This window comes from Polyodon spathula, chromosome 11 (genome assembly GCF_017654505.1).
Source record: "Polyodon spathula isolate WHYD16114869_AA chromosome 11, ASM1765450v1, whole genome shotgun sequence".
Classification (NCBI taxonomy): domain Eukaryota; kingdom Metazoa; phylum Chordata; class Actinopteri; order Acipenseriformes; family Polyodontidae; genus Polyodon; species Polyodon spathula.
In genome coordinates this window covers 1,922,563-1,948,849 of record NC_054544.1, presented here as the reverse complement: position 1 = coordinate 1,948,849, position 26,287 = coordinate 1,922,563, and the positions used below count along the sequence as shown (strand labels likewise).

At 42.6% G+C, this 26,287-nt stretch overlaps 1 protein-coding gene across 3 annotated transcripts in view; it reads left to right on the top strand.

Annotated features, from left to right (window-relative positions):
- Positions 1 to 26,287, top strand: part of LOC121323526 (unconventional myosin-Ib-like) — a 63,621-nt gene that overhangs the window by 19,247 nt on the left and 18,087 nt on the right. For all 3 annotated transcript variants that reach the window (XM_041264635.1, XM_041264633.1, XM_041264634.1), the window contains exons 4-13: positions 7,388 to 7,482; positions 12,412 to 12,516; positions 13,654 to 13,700; positions 14,604 to 14,667; positions 19,496 to 19,594; positions 19,949 to 20,052; positions 21,455 to 21,602; positions 23,222 to 23,340; positions 23,937 to 24,023; positions 24,128 to 24,193. In XM_041264635.1, the coding sequence (XP_041120569.1) occupies positions 7,388 to 7,482; positions 12,412 to 12,516; positions 13,654 to 13,700; positions 14,604 to 14,667; positions 19,496 to 19,594; positions 19,949 to 20,052; positions 21,455 to 21,602; positions 23,222 to 23,340; positions 23,937 to 24,023; positions 24,128 to 24,193 (934 nt within the window). The remainder of the gene's footprint in view (positions 1 to 7,387; positions 7,483 to 12,411; positions 12,517 to 13,653; positions 13,701 to 14,603; positions 14,668 to 19,495; positions 19,595 to 19,948; positions 20,053 to 21,454; positions 21,603 to 23,221; positions 23,341 to 23,936; positions 24,024 to 24,127; positions 24,194 to 26,287) is intronic.

Here is a 26,287-nt window from a genome sequence, read left to right as displayed (position 1 = left end):
CAGTATTGCCAAACTGTGGTTGGGTAGTTAAATTCCTCCTCACTGTAATATCCTCTCATTTCTAAATATATGCATTTGATTTTTTTTATTTATTTTTTTTCAGTACTGTTCTGTGCTGTTGTTGATAGCTTGTACAAGTAAGCCACATTATTTACTTTATTTAAATGTTTTTGTCTGGTACAGATGTCGAGGTCAGCCTGTAGATAAAATTATTGTAAATACATGCCAAGTAGTTCAGTGTTTGGGGGTGGATTGGTCGAGACTCCTCGCTGTAGAAGGAACATCCTGAGCTCTGGAAAACTGCAGCACAGCTTCCAGTATCTGGAGGTTTTCGTAAGAGGATGTCTGCATCCTCTGTGATTATAAATTCACTTTGGGTCCATGCAGCTTGCCAGATCCAGAAAAAAAAAAAAAAAAAAAAAAAAAACTGAAATGGGATTTCCTGGAAGCATGATATTTGGCTAGAGTTAAAAGAAACTCCTGCTTTTTTTAAAAAGGTTAATTTCCAACCTGTTACTGTCCCGAGCTGGATGCACCGGTATGCTTGTGCGATCCCCAAATTGTGGAGTGGGTGAAAGAGAGGTCATCTTATAGGGTTAACCTAGCATCTTGATCAGAGTGGTTTTATTGCAAGTACTCAAATAGTGTTTTTGTTCTGAGTTTAGTTCCAGTTGCCAGCCATATATATATATGATATGCAATAACATGTATGAATGTCTCAAAAGATCGAGTGTCTTTATGTAAGCAAGCGCCATCTAGTGAACACCTACTCTACTCTATTGTCAGCAATACAAACTCGATCCACAGTAGTTCTCTAGATGGTGCTGGTGCTTATGAATGCAATGGAGATGGGGTAGATGTAAGGTTAATTAGTGAGGCGGTATGAAAGAATCTTAATGACTGCAATTTCAAAGCGATGTCACACACTGACACTTGGAATTTTTTGTTTTATTGAAATTATTGATTGAAAAGTGGAATAGTCACATGTCAGGATTTTGTAACCCGCTGTTGCCCTCTGTAAAACACAAAGCTTTTGATTCCATCAGAGGCATGACATTGTAAACCGTGAGCTGTGGAGAAATGCTGGCAGCCGGGATTGTCTTCCCAGTGCCCTCCGGCCAAGTTTAAATGAGCCTGAAATGTTCTGCTCCCTGTAGGAACCCCCCTCTCTGCTGGTAGTGGTGGTTCAGTCTGCTGAATAGCATTAAAGTAATAGTCCCCTAGTCAGTACCCTCAACTCTGATTTGCAATAAAACGGCTACGAAAATTGGTTACCCAAAAGTATTTGAAGGGACCTTTCTAAAAACACTTGTTAAGGGAACACTGCTTTTTTAAAAAATTTTTATAAACATTCTTGCATTTCAAATTAAGTCTTCAATCTGATTGGACGTTGCCTATATTTTAATGAGAAATTGTAGAATGAAGACCAGTTCCCTCCTTCCATTTGGAGAGCTGCTCTGGCAGTCGCAGCAGTAGGCTTGCCCTGACCTCTCATTGTGAAATCTCACGTGAACCTGGAACCAGGGAGGGACACTTTGTATTGGGTCAGTGCCTGTAGTGTGGAGAAGGTTAGATTGGAGAGGTCAAGGCTTTTTATTCAGGTCTGTTTACCAGAAGCCATGTGAATCATGTGCATTTACAGTAGAGTGTATGTATAAAAAGAGACCACTTGCTATTCCATTCATTCATTGAATTATTTGATTTCATCATGAATGATATACATTAGTGATAGAAACTCTGTTAAGCCATCTCAAAGAAAGCAAAGTTCTGAAACTTGAGTCCTGAACTCTTTTCTACTTCATACATTGTGAGCCTTTGCTAGCTGAGTCCCGTGGTCTAAAGTGTAACTACAGTAGAGACGGGACCCTGCTTTTAAAGCTCAGCTTCAGCCATGGCTCCACTAAGATTCCATCTCCACCGCAGCTTCAGGAGCTCTTAATAGACAGGCAGATAACTTCTCTTCAGTGCACTTTCCTAATCTGTCAGAGTCCTTGATCGACTGTTTGTTTAAATGTATTATTAATCTTAGCAGACTTCATTCCCTTCTGATAAGCAGTGGAATGTATAGGGTGCAGAAATGGATTGGATGCATTGTATTGAGCTGTAATGAGACACGCCTCAAACATTACCAACTTTGAACTTATCTAAATGGGTTTCTTCGGAGAACGGCAAAGTAGATGAGATTGTCTCCTCTTGGGTTCAGTCATGTACACGTTACGCTTTAATCTAGTCTATGCTTTATTGCATATGAATAGTGCAAAGTGTCACTTTTATTTCAGAAATCATAAATATCCATGTGACCAGGTTTACTTGGAAGGAGTGCCTCTGACTATCAAACCCAGAACACTGCTGAACCTCAGGCTTCTTCACCTTGGATTGCTATTTTCCCGTTTAGAATACTAGCCGCTTTACATGATCCTAAATAATATCCTGCTTCAATCTCTGTTCCCTGAGCAATTGGCATGCCTGAGATGTGCTGCTTATTTTATAGAACAGAAGGTAGGAAGCCCTTTTACACAGAGTTATAAGTGCATGGAATGGCCTACCACGTGACATAGTAGAATCTGAAACACTGGGAACACGGGAGTGCTTTTAAATTAGATGCACCAGTTGGGGAGACTGGTGTGCTAACAGGGGATTGGCCAAACAGCCTTTTCTCGTTCTCAAAACTTTTCTTATGTTCTTATATTAACTTTTGGTTGTTTTGTTGTGAATGACTATATTGATGTTTTAATTGGGGAATATGTAAGCCACTGACTACAAAACTATAAACGAGCTTTTCCCCCATGTCACTTCATGTACTGACATGATTGAATAAATGCATTGAAAACAATGCCGTCCCCCTAGAAGCAGATTTAGAAAAAACCCTGCCATTTAGAGAAGATAAAGCTGCGTTGAATGTTATGCAAGTTTATAACAGCAGTTGCAATTGAGTAGCGTTGCCTAATCTTTTAATAATAAAGTTGTGATGAGTATGAGGTCATGGAGGAGGAGATTGCTGTGGTGCACTGCAGCTGAAAAGATAAAACACTGTAGACTGTGGAGATCACCTTGTATACGAGATAGTCTCCACACCCCGGTGCACGCACCATGGGCAAGGCAGCTCTGCTTTAGGGGCACAGACCAACAGTTCCATCTTATGGGTAGAATGAAAAAGGTTTATAAAATGGTATTCTTTTACCTATGTGTCATTCAGGTTTCCAGTTCCTGTCATGTTTATGTTTGTCAGCACATCATTGAAACTTACTTTTTAAAAAGTTTAGGCACAGCTAAGTTCATAGCCACAAGTTATGCTGAATGACATTTCAACTAGACTTGGTCACTATTGGAAACAAGAATTAGAAACCAAATAACCGGAGTGACACGTGGGTAAGAGAGTCATGTGTTTAATCCATTCCCATTCAACCTTTTAAAGTAAAGTCATACAGATGCTCTGCATGAAACGGGGCTCAGAAAGGAACCCGCTGTAAAATAAATGCCGAGCTCAAGTCCAGTCAGGTGTGTGTTTAATTTGTTTTAATTGTTTCCCTTACTTTTTTAATCTTGATAAAATCTGTTTTTTTTTTTTTTTTTTTTTTAATATGTATTTGTACTGAATTTAATTGAGTGTTAATTTAGTTCACAATAGCTCACTTAGTCAAACGCAACAATATAACAATTGCTAAATTATTTTCCAAGACCATATCCAATTTTAACAAAGAGATTATGATCCTAAACTACAACCCTCCACGATTTGGTAAATGGTAAAACTTGGATTTGGTTCCTGAGGTTCCTAGTGCCGACCTACAGCAGTACTGGGAAATAATCCATTCCTGCACGGTCTAGAACGAGTCCCCCTCATCTGTTTCCTGTCATTTTACAATACAGAGGAAACAATGATTACAAAAAATAAACTGTTTTTGGCACTGTAACTAAACAATCCGTCTGGCCCTCGTGTCCCAGACCTAGCTAAAAGCTTGTTGGCCTTCTTGAGTGCTGCAGTGATTCTGTCTGTAGTCTGAATATGTAATTGCAAAGGGTTCGCAGTCAGACTGCTGAGGTCAAGCTTTCTGTTCTTAAAGTGCAAGACGTGCAGCCCTCCATGGAAGAGGGATTGTACCTCCTTTATTCAAAGCAAGCCCGTTGTTTAAGACATCCTGATCTTATTTTGAGCTCAAAAGAGGAAGCCGGCCCTGGTCAAAAAATAGAAAGTCCTTGGAGGGAATGCAAGCTGCACCAAGCAGAATTATTATAGAATGGAGAATGTCACGCACATATCCGGAGAGCAAGGTTAGCAGCAGCAGCAGGGCCTGGGGGCCTCCATCTGTTTCCTTGGATTGTAGGAACATGGGAGATCTTAGTGGGGACTTTCCTCCAAGTCTGTGTTCACTAGGCAGACGGTTAGCAGACTTCACTCTAGTGCACTCAGTTATGAATGTACAGTAGTGGAGACACTATTCAGGGATACTAAGATATTTAGTGAAGTTATCTGGCAACAAACTCCCTATCCCCAGTTGTGCTGCTTTCCTAGAAAAATTACAGTTATGCCCATGTGTTGCAGCTTTGATGTTCAATAACAGGCTTGCCTGATTTATGTAAAGCCGGCAGTGCTTGTGAGAGAGCGTACAGGGATGTATGCAGAGCGGCTCTTGCTCTCTGTGTACAGTGTATTGTGTTTGCTATTTCAAATGCACGCCCTGGAAGCTTTTTAAAATACAGAGTCCTTGTTTATAAAGTGCCCTTCCCTATGCAGAGTGGGAAGCAGAGCTGTTTAAATGGTCTTTATAAGGCATGTCTTGTAGTTTTAGATGCCTGCTCATTTCTGGAGATCCTGTACATGTACAAATCTGACTTCATGCACAGAAAATAACATTTGCTAATCTATCCTATATCTGTTTTCAAGTCAGGACGTGTGGGTTATAAAAGTGCAGAGCTTTGCTTAGTAGCCGTGCTAAGGGTTTAATTTCTGTAATGTTGTAAAAGCATGACAACACAAACTGCTCCACTACTAAGGGGAGAGCTGTTTTTAGACAGGGTGTGCCCAGACGAGAGGCACTGCCGGCCTTGTTTGAGATTGGACGCTTCTATTTTTGAGCATGCTCATGGTTATAATTGTGGCTTTGGAGCACTTGCCCCTCTAATTGGGTTCACATTGACTTGCACGTGCTCCACAGCCAATCCTGCAGAACGGTCGTTCACCTGCGCTGGCATGGCTGCTGTGCAGAGTTATCAGCCAACAGTCCTTCTCTACTGAGACACTCCCAGAAACAGAAAGAGCAGAGCATCTGCCTGAAGCAAGCCACAGCAAACACGAGCATGGAGACAGACAACTCCATCCTTATAGGCTGCTTTTTAGAGACCTCGAGAGACAATTGGTGGTTTGCACGCAGCACAGATCTGCTTGTTTTCTGATAGGCTGCGGTATAGGCATTTGTTCATGACCAATAAAGTTAAGCCATGATATTGTATAGTCATTTTTAGTTTTGCTTACAACTGGATACACAGGTCTGCTGCCACATACTTTATGAAAGAAACTGCATTGTATTCAAAATGGCATGACGTGTAGTTTTCATTCCGGTTTGTTTAATATTTTAACTCTTATGAAAAAGGGCACCACTGCTAAAACGAATGAATTAGTCAGTGACTGAATGATATAGGGGAAATCAAAGACTGGGGATGGGTGCCTGGTCTGCTGTTTTGAGTGGAGTTAAAGACCTTAAAGATCTCTAAGGGCTACAGTGTAGTTAGGTGTCACTTATTCATCTATGATTTTGTTTTTCTACAAGATTTTCTACTGAAGTAAAATAAATGGCAAAGCAATTGCAATATTAACTATTTCAATGCGTTTAAAAATAAAAGTAGATTTTGCTGGAAATGTTTATATACTGTAGATTATAGGCAATAACTAATTTGCAACAGGGTTATCCTCAATGACTGCTGTGTGTACTGTACATGCCCTCAGTGATCTGAACATAACGTAAAGTGAACCTGTACAATTGGGAATATATAATTTCCATAATGTGTACTAGAATATACTTGTGTGTACATATTCTCTCAATACTGAATCCTGTGTGTGGGGTGACTGCTTCTGTTTGATTTGTGAAGTCTGTTCCGGCCCAGGTAGAGCAGTCACACAGTGCCTTGTTTACACAGAGCTCCACACGCATGGTGAGTCTGGGGTGTAATTAAACCCTGTTTCAATGATCTGGAGCTGCGTATTGCACAGTGTTTATTAGTGGGGTGACAACCTACACTTTTTGTGTTTACCAGGACTGCCTGTTGTGTCTTGTGGTGTTTTTGTGACTTTGTTTTGCTGTAACTCATTTTAATAAATGTATGTTTTTGTTTAAAATGTGGTTAATCAAAGCTTGGCTTAGCAAAGTCAAGGATGATGTAACAAACTCACAGCAGCTCCTTTTCAGTTCAGAAAGAGGGGCTGATTATACACTGTGTGTGGCTAGAAACATTGTCTTTGGTTAGACAGTGCTTAGAATAGGTTTCGGTCCCTCTCTAAACCACTAGAACAAGATTTAATGAACAAAGGTGATTCAGTAAATCAAAACAGGCTTTAAAATGTTTAGTGAATATGGTGGCTGAATTTGCACTGAAATAAGCAATGAGCAAGAACACATGGCTTGCTTCTGATCCTGGAATAAGAAGGCTGTGAGCTGCATAGAAAATAAAGTGTGGGAACGCTCTGAAGGACAGTCCTTTTATACAGAACCAGTTACTGTTTAAGCTTCCTGGCTGCTTCTCACTGTTCTCGCAGTTTAGCCCCGCCAACGTTGGATATCACATCTCTTTTTGACTTATCCCTGTGTAAATATTTATAACCCAGGAAAGATATCCATGATCATTTTTATGAGCTCTTTGTGAAAGCTGCTTTCACTTGTGAAATGCAATCCTGCTGCGTTATCTCCGTGCACAGCTTTTTTTTGACTGTGAGCTGGCTCTTCACACCACTGCTGACTGTAGGTAATGTTGAAGAGCTGACTCCATGTGAGGCTTGCCACAGGACTGGGGTCAAACAGCTCTGTGGTTCACTCTTCTCACGTGGCTAACCCAAAACCACAAACCCAGGGCTCCCCTGCACCGGGCAGTTGAGCTGCTTTAGCTTTTAAAGATACAGCGATAGAAGGTTGTCTCCCCCGGATATCTAGGCGATGTTGTGTTATTGAGATCCATCTCTTCTAGATGAGCCCCAGTTTCTGAAGACGTTGTTCAGTTGGGTTATTTTCTTTTAAAGGAGTGGTTAAAAAAAATAAAACGCATCCAACACCGTACACAGTGCTTTAACCACAAAGAGTGATCCAAAATAAATAAATAATGCTTTTCATGCCAAAGATCAAAGCTGGAAGTGAATCTTTTCACTCTTTCATAACCAGGTCTTGCTTTTGCTGTTTTGCAGTTACGCCTTGGCAGATGAAGCCTACCGATCCTTACGGGACCAGGACAAGGACCAGTGTATCCTCATCACAGGGGAGAGTGGGGCCGGGAAAACAGGTAACACTGACTGACCTGCTTGTGTATCGCACTGCGGCACTCTCACAGGTAACACTGACTGACCTGCTTGTGTATCGCACTGCGGCGCTCTCACAGGTAACACTGACTGACCTGCTTGTGTATCGCACTGCGGCGCTCTCACAGGTAACACTGACTGACCTGCTAGTGTATCGCACTGCGGCGCTCTCACAGGTAACACTGACTGACCTGCTTGTGTATCGCACTGCGGCGCTCTCACAGGTAACACTGACTGACCTGCTTGTGTATCGCACTGCGGCGCTCTCACAGGTAACACTGACTGACCTGCTTGTGTATCGCACTGCGGCGCTCTCACAGGTAACACTGACTGACCTGCTTGTGTATCGCACTGCGGCGCTCTCACAGGTAACACTGACTGACCTGCTTGTGTATCGCACTGCGGCGCTCTCACAGGTAACACTGACTGACCTGCTTGTGTATCGCACTGCGGCGCTCTCACAGGTAACACTGACTGACCTGCTTGTGTATCGCACTGCGGCGCTCTCACAGGTAACACTGACTGACCTGCTTGTGTATCGCACTGCGGCGCTCTCACAGGTAACACTGACTGACCTGCTTGTGTATCGCACTGCGGCGCTCTCACAGGTAACACTGACTGACCTGCTTGTGTATCGCACTGCGGCGCTCTCACAGGTAACACTGACTGACCTGCTTGTGTATCGCACTGCGGCGCTCTCACAGGTAACACTGACTGACCTGCTTGTGTATCGCACTGCGGCGCTCTCACAGGTAACACTGACTGACCTGCTTGTGTATCGCACTGCGGCGCTCTCACAGGTAACACTGACTGACCTGCTAGTGTATCGCACTGCGGCGCTCTCACAGGTAACACTGACTGACCTGCTTGTGTATCGCACTGCGGCGCTCTCACAGGTAACACTGACTGACCTGCTTGTGTATCGCACTGCGGCGCTCTCACAGGTAACACTGACTGACCTGCTTGTGTATCGCACTGCGGCGCTCTCACAGGTAACACTGACTGACCTGCTTGTGTATCGCACTGCGGCGCTCTCACAGGTAACACTGACTGACCTGCTTGTGTATCGCACTGCGGCGCTCTCACAGGTAACACTGACTGACCTGCTTGTGTATCGCACTGCGGCGCTCTCACAGGTAACACTGACTGACCTGCTAGTGTATCGCACTGCAGCAGTCAAAGCAGTCTTTGTTGTATTTTATTGTCAGTTGTGAAGTAAAAAATATTATATTTAACACATGAGGAAAGCTTGAAACTTGTTTGCAGTAATAATTCCCCTTATCAGAGCAACACTGTATCATTGATATGTGATGCATGATGCATTACAATAAATAACAGGGCATTCCTCATCAAGCAGGTGCGCTGATAGGCTTTTTATGGGTTCTACTTTTTAAATGTAATTCTGTTATGATTTTAAACTGCATTGGAACTTGGTTTTAATATCGCTGCAACAAGATACTAAAAGACTATGATGAACAATTATCAGGTTGAAAATGTACGCCACTTATCAGGTTTACCCAGTATAGTGCGGCAGACGGACAGGCATGACCAGGGTATAAGGATCCTCATGTTTTGAATGAAGACCCTGAAAACCATGTTGTCCTGAGTGTAGGAGCTCTACATTAGTGAAATTACACTAACCAAATTATCCCATTGGTTATAACAAACCCAAAAATACTACTGTATTTTAAAACCAACTTACATTTTCTAAATAAATGCAGTATGCCAGCACGTGGAACTTGAATAAATATTTTTACATTACCGCTAAGAAACAATATTTTATTTTGAATTTGATGTGATTTCTATTGTCATACTCCCCATTCATTCATCCAAGCTGCTTGAATGATCTGCAAAGTGCTTCTCTGGGTCTCAGCTGACTTGCAAACTGGTGACATCACCACCAGGAAGTCTCTCTGTCTCTCTCTCTCACTTGCTCTCAATTCAAATGTTCTTTATTGGCATGACTGTATTACAAGTACAATATTGCCAAATAAATTTATAATACAACAAATAAACATTATTAAATATTGCATATCTATGAGCAGAACAGAACTGCCCCCTCCATCCCTCCAGCCCCATTGTCTGTACACAGCTCATGTGTTGCTCCAGGGTGTCTTCATACTGTCTCTTAGGCTGTGGCAGACAGATACATAAGAACATAAGAAAGTTTACAAACGAGAGGAGGCCATTCGGCCCATCTTGCTCGTTTGGTTGTTAGTAGCTTATTGATCCCAGAATCTCATCAAGCAGCTTCTTGAAGGATCCCAGGGTGTCCGCTTCAACAACATTACTGGGGAGTTGATTCCAGACCCTCACGATTCTCTGTGTAAAAAAGTGCCTCCTATTTTCTGTTCTGAATACCGCTCTGTCTAACCTCCATTTGTGACCCGTGGTCCTTGTTTCTTTTTTAAGGTGGAAAAAGTCCCTTTAATTAGTTACATATTTGGCTGCTAGATTTGCAGTCCGCTCCTCCTCACCCATAAGGATGGGTACTTTTAATACTTTTAATGTTGCCCAAGGAGGAGTTTAAAATTTGGTGTTTGGCTGTCAAATTTAGGAATATATTTCCCTGTATTTCTATGTATTTTGAGCATGATAACAGGAAGTGCGTCTCTGTTTCAACTTCCCCTAGTTCACAGTGATGGCACAGCCGTTCCTCTCTGGTAACCCAGGCTGTTTTATATCTGCCCTTTTCAATGGCCAGGCTGTGGTCACCGAGTCTTTGTTAGAATTTGTCTTCCTTTTGTTTTGTATTTTAAATTTTACAATATTCTGCTAATTTAATGTTTCTGTTTAGGGCATGAGAGCATACCAGTTTTTGTTAATTCTATTTCAATTTTCTAATTTTCAGTGTATTTGTTCAAGTTAAGGTCAATTTTTTGAATTATTGTTGATTTTATTTTCTTTTTTTCTGGTTTGAGTGAGGCTCGGTTCTGTGACCATCAGCTCCAGTTGGCCCAGGGGGTCCTTGTCTGGGGAGAACTGGTTGCTCAGTAGGGCCTTGTGTTTATAGGAGTCCTGGTCTGCATGTTTTAAGAGGAATCAGAACTCGGCTGCTCTCTTGTGAATAGGGATTAGAAGGGGGAACCTGCAGGATATTTTTGTAAAATTCCAATTGTAGGATTTATGTTGGGCTTTTGTCCCAGTTTTTGTATTTGGGGTTTACAAGGGGTCCCCACACTTCACTGCAGGATTGGCTGTATGACAGCGTTGAAAACTGAGCCAAATTTTTATTGATATTTTGGATTGTCAAATCTATTTTTTTTTTTTTTTGGTATAGAAAGCCTGACGTGCTTTTTCTTTTAATGCACTTATAGCCAGGTTGAAACTCCCTGAATCACTGATGGTCAGACCCAGGCAGTTGTAGTTGGTGCTGTGATCTAGTACGGTGTTGCCCAGAGTGAAGCGGTACCTGTTTCAATGAGATCTGGCTTTCTTCTGGAATACCATAACTCTGGTCTTGTCCAGGTTTACTGTCAGTGCCCATTCCTGACAGTGCTGCTGTAGCAGTGCCAGGCTCTGCTGCAGCCCCTGCTCTGTGGGTGACAGCAGGACCAGGTCACCTGTGTACGGCAGGAATTTAATCACTGTCATATAGAGTGAGGCCAGGGGCTGCGCACTGCTTAATATTGAACAGTGTTGGACTCAAGCTACAGCCCTGTCTGACTCCACACCCCTGCTGCCCATTTTCATACCACATTGATTCTCTCTCTCTCTCTCTCTCTCTCTCTCTCTCTCTCTCTCTCTCTCTCTCTCTCTCTCTCTCTCTCTCTCAGGCAGTAATTTGCTGCATCAGTAGCTCCTATTGCCAGCCCTATTCTCAAAAACAGTACTTCCTCTCTGACTCTCAATTCCCTTGATCAAAGCCAAACTATAAAAGCAAATATATTGACCGCCACAACCAGTGTTAGTTTCCTTCCTTTACAAGTCAGAGGAATCGTCAAATGGAACAGCCTTGTGCACAAACAAGTGCTTCTGCTTTGGGGTTAGAGGAGATGGACACTTTAAATAGATCAGCAAATGCATATTACAATGAAAAACTCAAGAGGGCCTGTTTGCCATTATTATTATTATTATTATTATTATTATCTATACCATTGTTTTCCTCTGTGAAAACAGTAAGCATACTTAAGGCCCGTTCCATACACACAAACTGAACGTGTGTTTTTTGTTGAATTTGCACCTTTTTAATGGTTTCCTAAATCCCTTGTGTTAAGTGACAACCCAGCATCATTTGCTGTGAAAGCCATTGAAAGTATGACCCATTATCACAAAACAGTATTATTTCTATCCTGGCCAGTCAGCTCTCTTGTCTTGCACTGCCTGCCAGTGCCAATAATTTCTGTTTCCTCCTTCATAAAACACAAGCCAAATAAGACCTACTTTTCTGACAACTTTGTGTTTTGTTCACGATTTAACATTCCAGCTAGTGGTGCCTGGTATGTTTTGCGGATGATGATTTAACAGTGAACAGGGAAAGTGTTTTTTCATGTTCTATATGTCGCTAAGTTCTACCTGATCTGATCCAGCAATGTTTGCTTGGACTCTGAGCAGTAGATGAGCTATGGACTAGGAACCTCAGTGTTTCCACCCTATAGTTAATACATCTAATAAGAATCAACATTTTATTGCATGCTACTTGGGGAGAATAGTCAAGGGCAGCACTGTGTTATATAACTCCATTTATAATCACTTTTGTTTTCCTTTTATTTTTGGAACGGCACCTTAATTTTTTGGCCACAGTTGTATGGGAAGTGACATATGGAATGGAACTCTCTGGAACTTGCTGTCTGCCCTGGTAACTTGTCTCCATAGTCTCCTCAATGAACAGTACATGGCTTCTTGTACACACAGAACAGCTTCTGAATGTATCAGCTGTGTATCATATGCAGTTGTGTGTTCTGTGTTCGCAGAGGCGAGTAAGCTGGTCATGTCCTATGTTGCTGCAGTGTGTGGGAAGGGAGCAGAGGTGAACCAAGTCAAGGAGCAGCTCCTCCAGTCAAACCCGGTGCTTGAGGGTAAGTACAGCCCTGTGTCTCCTTGTCTGATGAGCTGCATATATGTGCTCGGTTCAGTTAGTCTGAATGATCTAAATATCTTTTAATGTTGCATTATACAATTAAAAAGTTCTAGTTCCGTCATCTGACCGAAATTGCATGGAATGCACATTCCTTTTTATTTATTTCTTTGGTGCAGATGCATGGAGTGCCTGCTTCTCCCGTGTTGCTCAGCTTCCATTACTCGGATGATCAGCAAGGAGAGCCACGTTCTTCTCACATCTGTAACAGATTCAATGTGATTGTAATGAGCTGTGGGTTAGACGCTCTCTGAATGCCTGCTCACTTCCTGCAGTTAGCTGGGGACTCTGATGCGCTCCCTCGAGCTCTCATTATCCACATTCTCTGGGTTTATTTGTTGTTTTCAGCTACCCATGACTGGCACTGGCATGGAGTAGACTGTCGAGTGGCATGTGCTGTATAGGCTTTATAGGCTGTATGTTCTATGTAGGCTTTGTTTTCAGTACCTTCACAGAAAAATACTGGGAACACAAAGCTCCACTTGCTTAACACTAAAGAGTGGAGCAACAATGCTAAAGGATTTTGCAGTAACGTTACGTTGTAGTCTTGTATAGAGTGGTTCAGAAGTCATTTAGCAGGCTTGTGTGTGTGTGTGTGCCACAGTGAGGTGAACTCAAACTGGCTGTGCTACACGGTATAATGAAAGCCACATTTCTCTTGATGCATGTCTGTGAAATAGTCAATAGACGTGTGAAGCAGCCTTTATTATTGTTTGATTGTTTTGAGTTTGATTCTGAACTCCACCATACTATGCAACCATTAAGCGTCCAATTGGATGCGAGACCTGTCTGTACCTGCACAGGTAATGCAGACAGAGCTGTGTTGTCCTCTTATCTGGAGCCAAGTGAGCGTAATGCTGAGCCAGCTGACAGCCTTCACTCTGAATGTGCTCCGATTGCAATCGTGAAAGAATTCTCACAAATATCTCCCTTCAGTTCATGATGACCTTTTTTTCACCCCCCCATTATTTTTCTTTGATATACTATAATCTGGTCCCTTTGTTTTCTTTATTGAAAACGTCTGTTCTGTTACAGTGAGTTACTGTACCTAATTCCACGTTCTCTCCCCTGTTTTTAGCTTTTGGAAACGCTAAGACCGTGAGGAACGACAACTCGTCTCGCTTCGTAAGTACCTCACCCTCCTTCTGTTGTTGATTAATACGTCGCAGTTTCATTTTTGTTTAAAAGATATTTATACAGAGTAGGCACTACTTTGTGTAATTTCAACAGTAAAACATTTTTCCCTTTTGCAAACCAGTGATCATTTACTTCAGTGTCCATGGGAATGGTTGCTAGGGAGAAGCATTCATAGCAATAAAATCAGCAGCAATTGCAAAATACCTGTTGGTAGTTTTCCAACCAAAACACCTGTGAGCAACTGCATTGTTAGTAAAGCTGGTCTGTTCCAACTGTTTCTGAAGGAACTAAGAAAACTATCAAGCTAATTAAATGTCAGGAACCAAAAGGTACTGTACCATGATGCGAGACTCACAAGAAGTGACTCACGATCGTGCTGTCGTTATGTATGATAAACTTTATCTCCCTAATAAAAAGGGGTGGGGGGAGAGAAAGACGTGTTGACCTGAATAAACTCAGTTGAGCCCAGCTTTGTTGCTCAAAGCTGAGGGAACACAAAGACACTTTATGGCTTGGTACTTGATTTCAGGGGACTAGATTTCAGGCCACTACACAGCACACCAGGGAGACTTGGGATTTGATACAGCTAAGTTGCCTCAAACTAGGTATCCTGGAACCAGGTTTCAAGCCACTGTTCCTGAAAAAGTGGCATTGTGTTCCCTCGGCTGTAGCGTTTCGGTCTGCATGGTAAAGCTGTGGTTTCAAACGCGGGCAGTCTTGACTGTGTTTACAGGCTGCTGTATACTCTGCACTGTCTAGTTGCCCGTCGGGCAGATTGTATAGATGATGTATAAAATAAATGCACAGCTGAATTGTAATAAATGGCTGGATTGTAATACATAGAATGTATATAGTATTTATTTAAATTTTTGCTTTTTTTTTGTTTTGCAGGGAAAATACATGGATGTTGAATTTGATTTCAAAGGAGACCCACTGGGCGGAGTTATCAGCAACTGTGAGTAGCTGGATTTTCTTTGCTTGGTTTTATTGATGGCATGGATTTGGGGTAGACCTACAAGTGCCGTATAGTTCTAATCATGTGCTGTCCCTGTGCTGTATAGTTCTAATCGTGTGCTGTATAGTTCTAATCGTGTGCTGTCCCTGTGCCGTATAGTTCTAATCATGTGCTGTATAGTTCTAATCATGCGCTGTCCCTGTGCTGTATAGTTCTAATCATGTGCTGTCCCTGTGCCGTATAGTTCTAATCATGTGCTGTATAGTTCTAATCATGCGCTGTCCCTGTGCCGTATAGTTCTAATCATGCGCTGTCCCTGTGCCGTATAGTTCTAATCATGTGCTGTCCCTGTGCTGTATAGTTCTAATCATGTGCTGTCCCTGTGCTGTATAGTTCTAATCATGCGCTGTCCCTGTGCCGTATAGTTCTAATCATGTACTGTATAGTTCTAATCATGCGCTGTCCCTGTGCCGTATAGTTCTAATCATGCGCTGTCCCTGTGCTGTATAGTTCTAATCATGTACTGTATAGTTCTAATCATGTGCTGCCCCTGTGCTGTATAGTTCTAATCATGCGCTGCCCCTGTGCTGTATAGTTCTAATCATGCGCTGTCCCTGTGCTGTATAGTTCTAATCATGTACTGTATAGTTCTAATCATGTGCTGCCCCTGTGCTGTATAGTTCTAATCATGTGCTGCCCCTGTGCCGTATAGTTCTAATCATGTGCTGTCCCTGTGCTGTATAGTTCTAATCATGTGCTGTATAGTTCTAATCATGTGCTGCCCCTGTGCCGTATAGTTCTAATCATGTGCTGTCCCTGTGCTGTATAGTTCTAATCATGTACTGTATAGTTCTAATCATGTGCTGCCCCTGTGCTGTATAGTTCTAATCATGTGCTGCCCCTGTGCCGTATAGTTCTAATCATGTGCTGTCCCTGTGCTGTATAGTTCTAATCATGTGCTGTATAGTTCTAATCATGTGCTGCCCCTGTGCTGTATAGTTCTAATCATGTGCTGTCCCTGTGCTGTATAGTTCTAATCATGTGCTGTATAGTTCTAATCATGTGCTGCCCCTGTGCTGTATAGTTCTAATCATGTGCTGTCCCTGTGCCGTATAGTTCTAATCATGCGCTGTCCCTGTGCCGTATAGTTCTAATCATGTGCTGTATAGTTCTAATCATGCGCTGTCCCTGTGCCGTATAGTTCTAATCATGCGCTGTCCCTGTGCTGTATAGTTCTAATCATGTGCTGTCCCTGTGCCGTATAGTTCTAATCATGTACTGTATAGTTCTAATCATGTGCTGCCCCTGTGCCGTATAGTTCTAATCATGTGCGGTCCCTGTGCTGTATAGTTCTAATCACGTGCTGTCCCTGTGCTGTATAGTTATAATCATGCGCTGTCCCTGTGCTGTATAGTTCTAATCATGCGCTGTCCCTGTGCTCACAGAACTTTAAAGGCTGTGTTTTGGATTGCTGTTTTTACTGTTGGATTAAATAATGCTTTGAAAAATAAACTGCATGTTTTTATTTGAATTCAAATAAAAATCCTTTTAAACATTCCTTAAACTGGTTAGTTTATGCACATTAAAGGTCCCAATATTTCACTGGCATTTTATACATGCAGGTCAGCTAATCTGCAAACTTTGTACCCTTAATTGGGAAAACTTCTATGTCCTTGAACTATGCAACCTCTTAACAGCTGAACTGTTTTTATAGCCTCTTATCTCTGCAAGAACAAAACTTGGCTTTCACAATGGTTTGATCTATGAAACCCTTTGCATAAATAAATGAGTAGGCGAGGAGTGTGAGACTGCAGGCTGTCTCCCCAGTACAGTGTTCATCGTGTTGTCGAGAACACCTGAGACAGTATGGTGGGGTTTGCTGGGACTGTGAAATGTGGGATTTGCAGCAGCGTGCATGCAGTTCAGTACAATGTGACCCAGAGGCATTTGGAGACATACCTGTAGGGATGCTTCAGCATGTATCTTATCTGTTCAATAAGAAATTACTGGAGCACTTTTTTCTTCAGTGCTTTCCACCAGAGGTATTTAAATGCACCATTTGCAGAGAGGAAATATACATAACTTAATTAATGTATAAAGTGTTTGTGTAATCATTACGTGAGTTGATTTCAAGTTGAATTGATCCTCCCAGGCCAGCGGAACAATCCACTATGCTAATGGTCAAACATATTCATTCGGAAACACTGCATACGTACAGTACAGACTCCCTCGAAGGGCGAGGACTTCTCAGAACATTGACTATCTTTTTAAAAAATAAATAAATAAATAAACAAGCAAATCAATAAGTCCTCTTTCCTGGTTTTCTGCTGAAGGTTTTTTACCTTCAGTTTCAACAGCAGCCTTCAAGCGGCGACATGGGATAGAAAATGCTTTCAAGATTTATTGAGGTTTGTCACTTACAGAAGTGGATCACACTTCATTGTAATGCTAGTCCATCCCATTACAGCATGCTGTGGGTTTGGAAACCTTTTTCAAAAAGCAGTACAGAAAGTGTTTTCTCTGCTCCGGATGCCTGTCGCAGCTGCAATCTTTGTGTCTCTCCCTGTATGTACACTTTCCAGGGCTACAACATGACGTATAGCTGCCTGAAGGGCATTCCTGAGATATGAGAAACAGTCAAATGTACGCTAGGGAAATGAATTCAGTGGGTGATTGCAGGTGTAGTCCTGACACTGGGTGGTGTTGATCCAGGTCAAAATCTGAGCCGGAATGGATCTCTGAAGAAGAATGCTTGGTTTCCCTAAGAGAGTTTAACCAAAGCACCACTCGTCCACGTCTGTGTACAGGATTTAGTCCTGCTTTATTGAGCTGGAGCTTATTTTGTTTGTCAAGGGACCTCGTACCTTCAAAGGGTATCAAGCAAAGCAGTCCCTCTCCCCTTAGATCCTCTTAGATCCCCCCCCCCCCCCCCCCCCCGCCTTGGTTTTGTTCCTTCTGTTTTGTCTACAGAGGTTTCTGAGTAAATCTGCTTGCTGTCAAGGTTACAGGAATCTAGGCGTGGCATTGGAGGGCCAGTAGACAGATTCACATTGTTCTTAGTGGCGTAAAATTGACGTTCGGGGCTGCCAGTTTCTCAAAGTAGAAACAGGTTTCGGTTTTAGCCAATTCATTGCAGGCTCTGGGTCTTTTGAAAGCCTTCCATGGCGCCTTTGTTTGTTTATGTGTACATTTGATAGATCTTCACAGTTCTGTCACCAGCAAGAGTCAACCAGTGTCCATACAGAGCAGGATCTCATTCAGTGGTATATTAACAATTCAAAGAGATACTTGCACAGGGGAATCGTGACTTGCTTTGCATTTGGTAAACACAAATCAAGTGCCTCGGTCTTTTGCTGTAAAGTTATTTTGCAGGAGCGGGGCTAGAAGCTTGCTCTCGCGCACAAATTCATTTTTGGGCAGTGATGCACACGTGCAGCAATCGTGCCACTGTCATAGAGCTGCACAGAGAGGCTCATGAGAACCAATGCTGAGTCTAGGAGCCAGGAAATGCCATGGATACTTCTAGTAGTGTAGAACTAACATCTCTGCTGGTTGGAGTGGGCGAGGTCTGGTTAGTACAGTCGCCAGATGCGGCTTCCCTTGTGTTATAGGTGGGAGATGTGGCAGTGAGAGTCCAGGCAGGGAACTTGTTCTAGAAGCAGTTGGTTCAGATTAGGTCGCAAGAAGTTTAACTAACATAGGTATATTTTTTACTGGTTGACCATTTGCCCCTAGTAATACTACTGAAAATACCATGGTGTCAGCCCATTAATTTATAAACATTAGTAGACTGCGGCAACTATGCAAACACCCAGCAAAGGAGGTAAAGCAGCCAAATCACTACTAGTTATGGTAAAGCATGGTTAAAGGAAAACATGGCTTGCTGTTGCATCGTTATAAACATGGGGAAAGCAAATTTTAGGAGGGACAATTTGGAACAGATTCATTCTGTCTGTAGGGTGGTCTCCATGAGGGAAAAAAAAAGCTTGTCAAATAGCAGTTCTCAGAATATGCAATTAAGTGATCTTGTACATACAAAGTCTAATAAATAAAAGCTTCAGCATGCCTGTTTTTGAAGGCTTCTTGTGTTTCTGCAGTCTGAACAGCAAGTGAAAGCCTTGTAAAGGACTTGTTTAACTAACCTTTAGCTGCTAAAGCAGGAGTGCTGCCCACCTGTTGCAGTGCTCTGCAGTATTGATGAGCCCCATTGTGCAGCATTTTGCTCTGACATAGAATTCAAGAGAACAATGGCAGGAGGCGATGAGCCATGGTGAGGCTACAGGCTTTACCCGCAGCCCCTTGGGCTCTCTTCCAGACACTAAATACAAACAGTCTGTAGCCAGGTCCACCCTGAGCACCAGCACACAGCTACAACATGAGAATTCCATCTGGGATCGTGGAAGAATGTCAGATCCAGTCTTCCCCCTGAGCTGAAGCAGGTTTGGGAATGTATACATTTAGCCCATGGTGTCCATATCCCTTCTGTTCTTTGCTCCACCTGTACCCAAAATGAAGTAACTGAACTGAACTGAACTAGGTCTTTAACAGCTCATTATTAAATGATACCTACAAAATCCGGAGGACTGCAGGGCTCATGACTGGATTTGTGCAGCCTTAGTTTCTTCTTTTCAATTCCGCATTGATGTGTTTTTTTTGTTTTTTGTTTTTTTAAATTAGTGTGCTCTTTCAGTCTGTTCTGCTGAAGCGTTTGTCAAGCACTGGCAGAACAGGGATCAACACAATTGCAGTATGCAAGCATAGCCAAGTGCTTCCCTAGCAGCAGTAACTGGTAATGATCATAATACTTCAATGTGTTTCTCTTTCCCAGATCTTCTAGAGAAGTCCCGTGTCGTCAAACAGCCGAGAGGGGAGAGGAACTTCCACATCTTCTATCAGCTTCTGTCTGGGGCATCGGAGGACATGCTGAGTGAGTGCTTCTCTAGTTTTAAAAGACCACTTAATAAATAATACACCACCATTTATCTACAGTGTCGTTATTTTGTAGCTCCACTGCCGGGGTGGACGAGTTCATATTCTGAATAGATTTAAACAATTACTCTAATTAAGACAATCATGCACAATCAGACTCGAGACCAATTCCAGTCCTGCTCCTTATCCACACAATTAGAACCCAAAACTCATAAGAGAACAGGACATGTGATAGAATTCCTAATGGCGACACTTTTAAGAAATGGAATTGGGCCTCACTGCTGTCTATTTGCTGGGTTAGGCTATGCTGTGCTTCTGCATTGACCCTTGCTGGTGTGCTCCCCTCCCCCAGAGAAACTGAAGCTGGAGCGGGACTTCAGCAAGTACAACTACCTGAGCCTGGACTCTGCCACAGTGACCGGGGTGGATGACGCGGTCTGCTTCCGAACAGTGAAGGTGAGAATCTCATTTCCCGAGGCCCTGAGCCGCTCAGGAACGAAGGATGGGCCGAGCAGCGTTCATGACAACCCTTCCCCATGAGTAACTGCTGCACAGCTGCTCGCTCCTGAGGGTTATAAAACACGCTGGGCAGTACAAACCATAGAGGCAGTTCACAGTGCAATAGAGGAAGTCAAACAGACACTCGATACCACACAGATGCAGTACTGTGCATTCGTCTTGTTTCAAGACTTGTAACAAGCAACTTGTGGCGTTACTCGGTCAACGAATGTGAGAATTGTTAAATTATAAAAAAAAAAAGTTTGCTTTTAAATTTTGTGCCAAACTAATTCATAACTCTGTTAGAATGATCATATTTACAGAATTCTGTTCTCGCTGCGTAACATTTACCCATAAATCGTGTAGATCAGGGATGGCAAATCACGGCTCTGGATGGCTATTCCGTGGATGGATAAGTTGTTTAGTTGAACCAATTAACCCTCCGTCGAGACCCTGAAGTAGTTCATTAACTTATCTGTTAAACCTGGAGTGGAATGTCCCTCCAGGACCATGATTGTCCACCCCTGCTGTAGATATATAATTCAATGTTACGTCTCCTGCCTGATGCAGATCTAGGCTGTCTGAGACAAAGGGCAACTTTTATAAGGAGCAATTTGATACAAATAACGAAGTGTTTTTTCAGGGCATCTTATGAATCATATTGGTAGGTTCCCAAGGGACAATGTAGAGTACAATTATACACACATCATTCCAATATCCCAATATTCACTATATACATGCATTAATGAGTTGATAAGTTAGATGTTGTTAGCTTCTTAAAAGAAAATCTGTAAATCTGCCCCAATTTACACTTCACTAGGCCTGAACTGGGACACACTGCTTGAAGTTAACTTGAATAGAACATTTTAATGTTGCTGCCTCTTCACTGCACAAAACCACTTCATACTTGCAAAATCAGCCATGCTTTTGAAGTTTGTATAGAAAGTATTGACAAGGTTGAATAAATCAATGTCTGAGTGGCATTCTTGAAATATTCAGGCTGCGCACTTCTGTTCCCACACAAAGCTTTTATTCTGCACAAACAAGGCACTTTATGAAACGAACACAGAGTGTATATTCCACAGCTCCTGAAGGTTAAGAAGCTGTATTAGCATCCTGGATTGTCAGGGGCTGGAGCTGCAGTGAAGTGGCAGATTATTACACTGATTGGTGTAATTCAGAACCTCTTACGAGGGCAGCAGTTCAATATGGATCTGACAGGTCTGGTGTACAGTGTGCCTGGCATGTAAAGGTATCCCAGCCAGTTAGCAGCTATGGGACAGCAGCTGAGCTCTGATCTCGCGTGCGTGCGTGCGTGCGTCTCTCTTGGTTAACCCCAGCTGTCTCCCCCCGCCTGCAGAACGCCATGCAGATCGTTGGCTTCATGGACAACGAGACGCAGTCTGTGCTGGAGCTGGTGGGAGCTGTGCTCAAACTGGGGAACATCGAGTTCAAACCGGAGTCGCGAGTCAACGAGGTGGATGAGAGCCGCGTCAAGGATAAAAACGGTACCTGGCAAAATGAACCACGAGGAAAATAAACTACAGGGAAAACTCAGAAAGCAAGACTCAAGAGGCCACGCCTGGAGAATTAACACCATCAGTTATTGTTCCTTAGCCTGATAATTTTCCTTTTTTTAAGGCAGCTGAGCTTGCTCAATCATCACATATCTTATGAGAAATGCTGACTCCAACATACGCTGGAAATGCCCTTCTGCCCTTTGATTATGCATTGCTTATCTATACTCACTTCTGTGTATCAAAGTTGTGCCAGAAATTGTGCCTGAAAGTTGGTATATATTGGGGCATGCAATTATGCGTGATAATAACCTAGATTTTTTTTTTTTGTTTGTTTGTTTTGTTTTGTTGTTTTTTGTGTTTGTTTTGTTTGTAGCAGTCCAATGAGAGTGCATTGTGCGCACATAAAGGTGCTGATTTACCATTCTAAACACTGCTGCCATCTTCTGGGTGTTTTAGAACACTGCATCAATCAGAATTCAGAGAGCTTTTTGTTGGTGCTTGATCTATTTATCTTTTTACACTGTCCTGAAAGTTCAATGGTTTTCCGGCATTTCAAAACTTTTGATCTTAAGGAAACTGGAGAACTGCTCGCGGGATGGGGGGAGGAGCAAACGCTTGGTAATACATATTGTGTCCTTGCTGATTTCAGGGGTGCTTTATGGGATAAAACCCAATTTAGAACCACACTTTAACCCTGCCCCCTACTGTGCTGTGTGCAGGTTTTGTGTTTCAGGATGAATTTTATTTATATATATATATATATTTTATTAGTGGAGGAGGCCAGTGCTGCTCCAGCTGCTTCAACATTGCTGGCATTTTTTCTTAGTTTTGTCTTCCCCCCACAATGATGGCACCATACTATCAAAGCACGCAGGCATATTATGCAAGATAGGGGAGAGAGAAATAAATAACACCTCTCGCAGTAGTCCTGCACCCTGCCCTGGGTTTCAAAACTGCCTAGTTTCTGCAATCAGACCCCTGTTATATAACCTATTCCTCCCCCATAGCTTCAAGAACAACCCCCAACAGTAAACATGCAGAGAAGTTTTCACTCTAAGTGCAGAGCACGTTTCACTAATACTTTAAGGGGCGTTCTGAAATCCAGGACTAGAGTTACTAACCCTCTACCACTGGGACTCGCATGTATTTATGTCTGTATTGCACACTGAATAACTAAAAAAAAAACAAAGGTGTCTATTGTAACACCATGTTATATAGCAGGAAGAAGATCTGCTCCTCAGTAAGATGTTCGGTTGATTTCTTAAGGCTGAAGCAGATCTGCTCCTCAGTAAGGTGTTCGGTTGATTTCTTAGGGCTGAAGCAGATCTGCTCCTCAGTAAGATGTACGGTTGATTTCTTAAGGCTGAAGCAGATCTGCTCCTCAGTAAGATGTACGGTTGATTTCTTACAGAGCTGAAGCAGATCTGCTCCTCAGTAAGATGTTCGGTTGATTTCTTAGGGCTGAAGCAGATCTGCTCCTCAGTAAGATGTTCGGTTGATTTCTTAAGGCTGAAGCAGATCTGCTCCTCAGTAAGATGTTCGGTTGATTTCTTAGGGCTGAAGCAGATCTGCTCCTCAGTAAGATGTACGGTTGTGATTTCTTGCAGAGCTGAAGGAGATCTGTGAGCTGCTGGGGATTGAGCAGTCTGTCCTGGAGAGAGCGTTCAGTTTCCGCACTGTGGAGGCCAAGCAGGAGAAGGTGTCCACTACTCTCAATGTGGCCCAGGTAACGAGGAGAAGCACCCACCCCACCTCGATTTAGTTTTATTGCATGCTGGGATTCACATTTTCAAGTTTTACGCCCTGGTTAGTTTGTGCAAGTGACCTCGCACATTCTAGGTGCCATCCATAAAAATAACTCTGGGGAGGGAGCATAATTAACATATTTCTGTCTGCATGCGACCTGGACCCCTCAGCCTTGCCCTGTTTGGTTGTATTTCCAATGCGCATTAGAGATTAAGTGTAGAACTATCATCTTTTATTGTTTCATCTGAGGGACCTGCAACGTTCTTCCTGAAGGGGTTCCAACCCATTGTTTCAGGGATCAGTTCAATTAAAGAGAAACCTTGGAAATGTGCCTAAACTCTGGCTGTGTCGCCTAAGTTTGTAAACTCTAGGTTTGTAAACTCTGGCTTTGTCGCCTGGGTTTGTAAACTCTGGGTTTGTAAACTCTGGCTATGTCGCCTGGGTTTGTAATCTCTGGCTATGTCGCCTGGGTTTGTAATCTCTGGCTATGTCGCCTGGGTTTGTAAACTCTGGCTGTGTCACCTGGGTTTGTAAACTCTGGCTTTCTGGCTTTTTTATTTTTTATTTTTTTAACAGGCATATTATGCCCGAGATGCCTTGGCTAAGAACCTGTACAGCCGTCTCTTCACCTGGCTCGTAAACCGAATCAACGAAAGCATTAAGGTACCAGCTCTGCTGCATGACGTTCTCTCACAAACGTGGAAACCAATTCCGCAATGCTGGAACACTGTAGAATTACTAACACGGAAATTATCACCTTCCGACAGGCACAGACGAAAAAGAGAAAGAAGGTCATGGGGGTTCTGGACATTTATGGTTTTGAAATTTTCGAGGTAAGATAATTCTAACAAATATTACAATATTACAGAGATACCAGTAACAATATGAACAAACACTCTGGGCCTTAGATTAAGATTCTACTGCTATACACTGCATTACAATGAAGTGATGCCAAAAACGCCTCCAGAGAATTGTGTTCGTGTTAGATCCCTTCACTGTTCAGTGTTTCATAACTGCGCTGACAATCCCACAATGCTCTTCATTGCAGCAGTGGTTAAATTCCTAAAAAAACGATACTGTACTAGATGGTCGTTCACTTTCGCAAATTTTGAATACAGACTTGCTAATCCTGTTGATCAAGTATGTGTAGTAAACTGCTGAGAGGTCCCGGCAGGGCAGGGCAGTGTTTGTACTGTACACACTGGGCTCTGTCTGAAGTGTCATCTTGGTCTCTATAATCATAAAGGTAATTAGTTTTAGATTATTGTCTTTTACTAGTCAACAGTCCAAGCTGAAAAAAGACACTTGCAATGTGCACAATGTACAAACACAATGAAAGACACTTGCAATGTGCACAGTGTACAAACACAATAAAAATGTGTGGTTCGAACTTAGTCAGCAGCATAGATCTAAGAAAAGTGTAAGTTGTATTTGTGTGGTAATGTGGACTGAAAAAGAGGCATTGGCAGGAGGTTCTAAGAACGATCTTTGACACCAGAGAGAGACAATTTATCAAATTTCATATTCATACTATGATGGAAATAATTCCTCGTATTCGGAGTTGATATGTAAAAGAATTCTCCTATATATATATATATATATATACACGCACACGCACACACACAGTGCCTTGCAAAAGTATTCACACCCCTGACCAATTCTCTCATATTACCGAATTACAAATGGTACATTGAAATTTCGTTCTGTTTTGCTATTTTATTTTTAAACACTGAAACTCGGAATCAATTATTGTAAGGTGACATTGGTTTTATGTTGGGAAATATTTTTCAGAAAAATAAAAAACTGAAATATCTTGCTTGCATAAGTATTCAACCCCTGTGCTGTGGAAGCTCGCAGTTTGCACCGATGAAAGAAATTGGACTAATGAGGACACAATTACCTTACCATTGGCCTCCACCTGTGAACTATTAAAGTTGCTGTCACATTTTCTGGATAAAAACCCCACTGTTGAAGGATCACTGGTAAGGCTGTGAATCTGAAGAAAGACCAAAGAGCATTCTACATAAGATAGAGATAAAGTAATACAAATGCATAGATTAGGGAAAGGGTACAAAATAATATCCAAGTGTTTGGATATCCCAGTGAGAACAGTTCAGGAAGTGGAAGCTGCATCACACCACCCAGACACTGCCAAGAAAAGGCCGTCCCTCAAAACTCATCACTCAAACAAGAAGGAGACTTGTGAGAGAAGCCACAGAGAGGCCAACAATCGCATTGAAGGAGCTACAGAGTTCAGTGGCTGGGAGTGGAGTAATGGTGCACCACTCAACCATATCAAGAGTTCTGCATAACACTGGCCTGTATGGGAGGGTGGCAGGAAAGAAGCCGTTACTCAAAAACTACCATCTGAAAGCATGTCTGGAGTTTGCCAGAAAGCATGAGATTGACCCAGCTGCGATGTGGGAAAAGGTTTTGTGGTCAGATGAGACCAAGATAGAGCTTTTGGCCAAAACTCAAAGCGCTATGTGTGGCGCAAACCTAACACTGCCCATGCCTCAAGACACACCATCCCTACAGTGAAGTATGGTGGTGGCAGCATCATGCTGTGGGGATGCTTCTCATCAGCAGGGACTGGGCATCTTGTTACAATTGAAGGAAGAATGGATGGAGCAAAATACAGGAAAATACTGCAGGAGAATCTGCTTCAGTCTGCTAAAAAACTGAAGCTTGGGAGGAAATTCACCTTTCAGCAGGTCAATGATCCCAAGCACAAGGCCAAAGCAACATTGGAGTGGCTCAAGAACAAAAAGGTGAATGGCCTACAGTGGCCCAGTCAAAGTCCTGATCTCAATCCCATTGAGAATCTGTGGCACTATTTGAAAATTGCGGTCCACAAGCGTCGTCCAACCAACCTGAACAACCTGGAGCAAATCTGCCAAGAAGAATGGGCCAAAATCACTCTGACA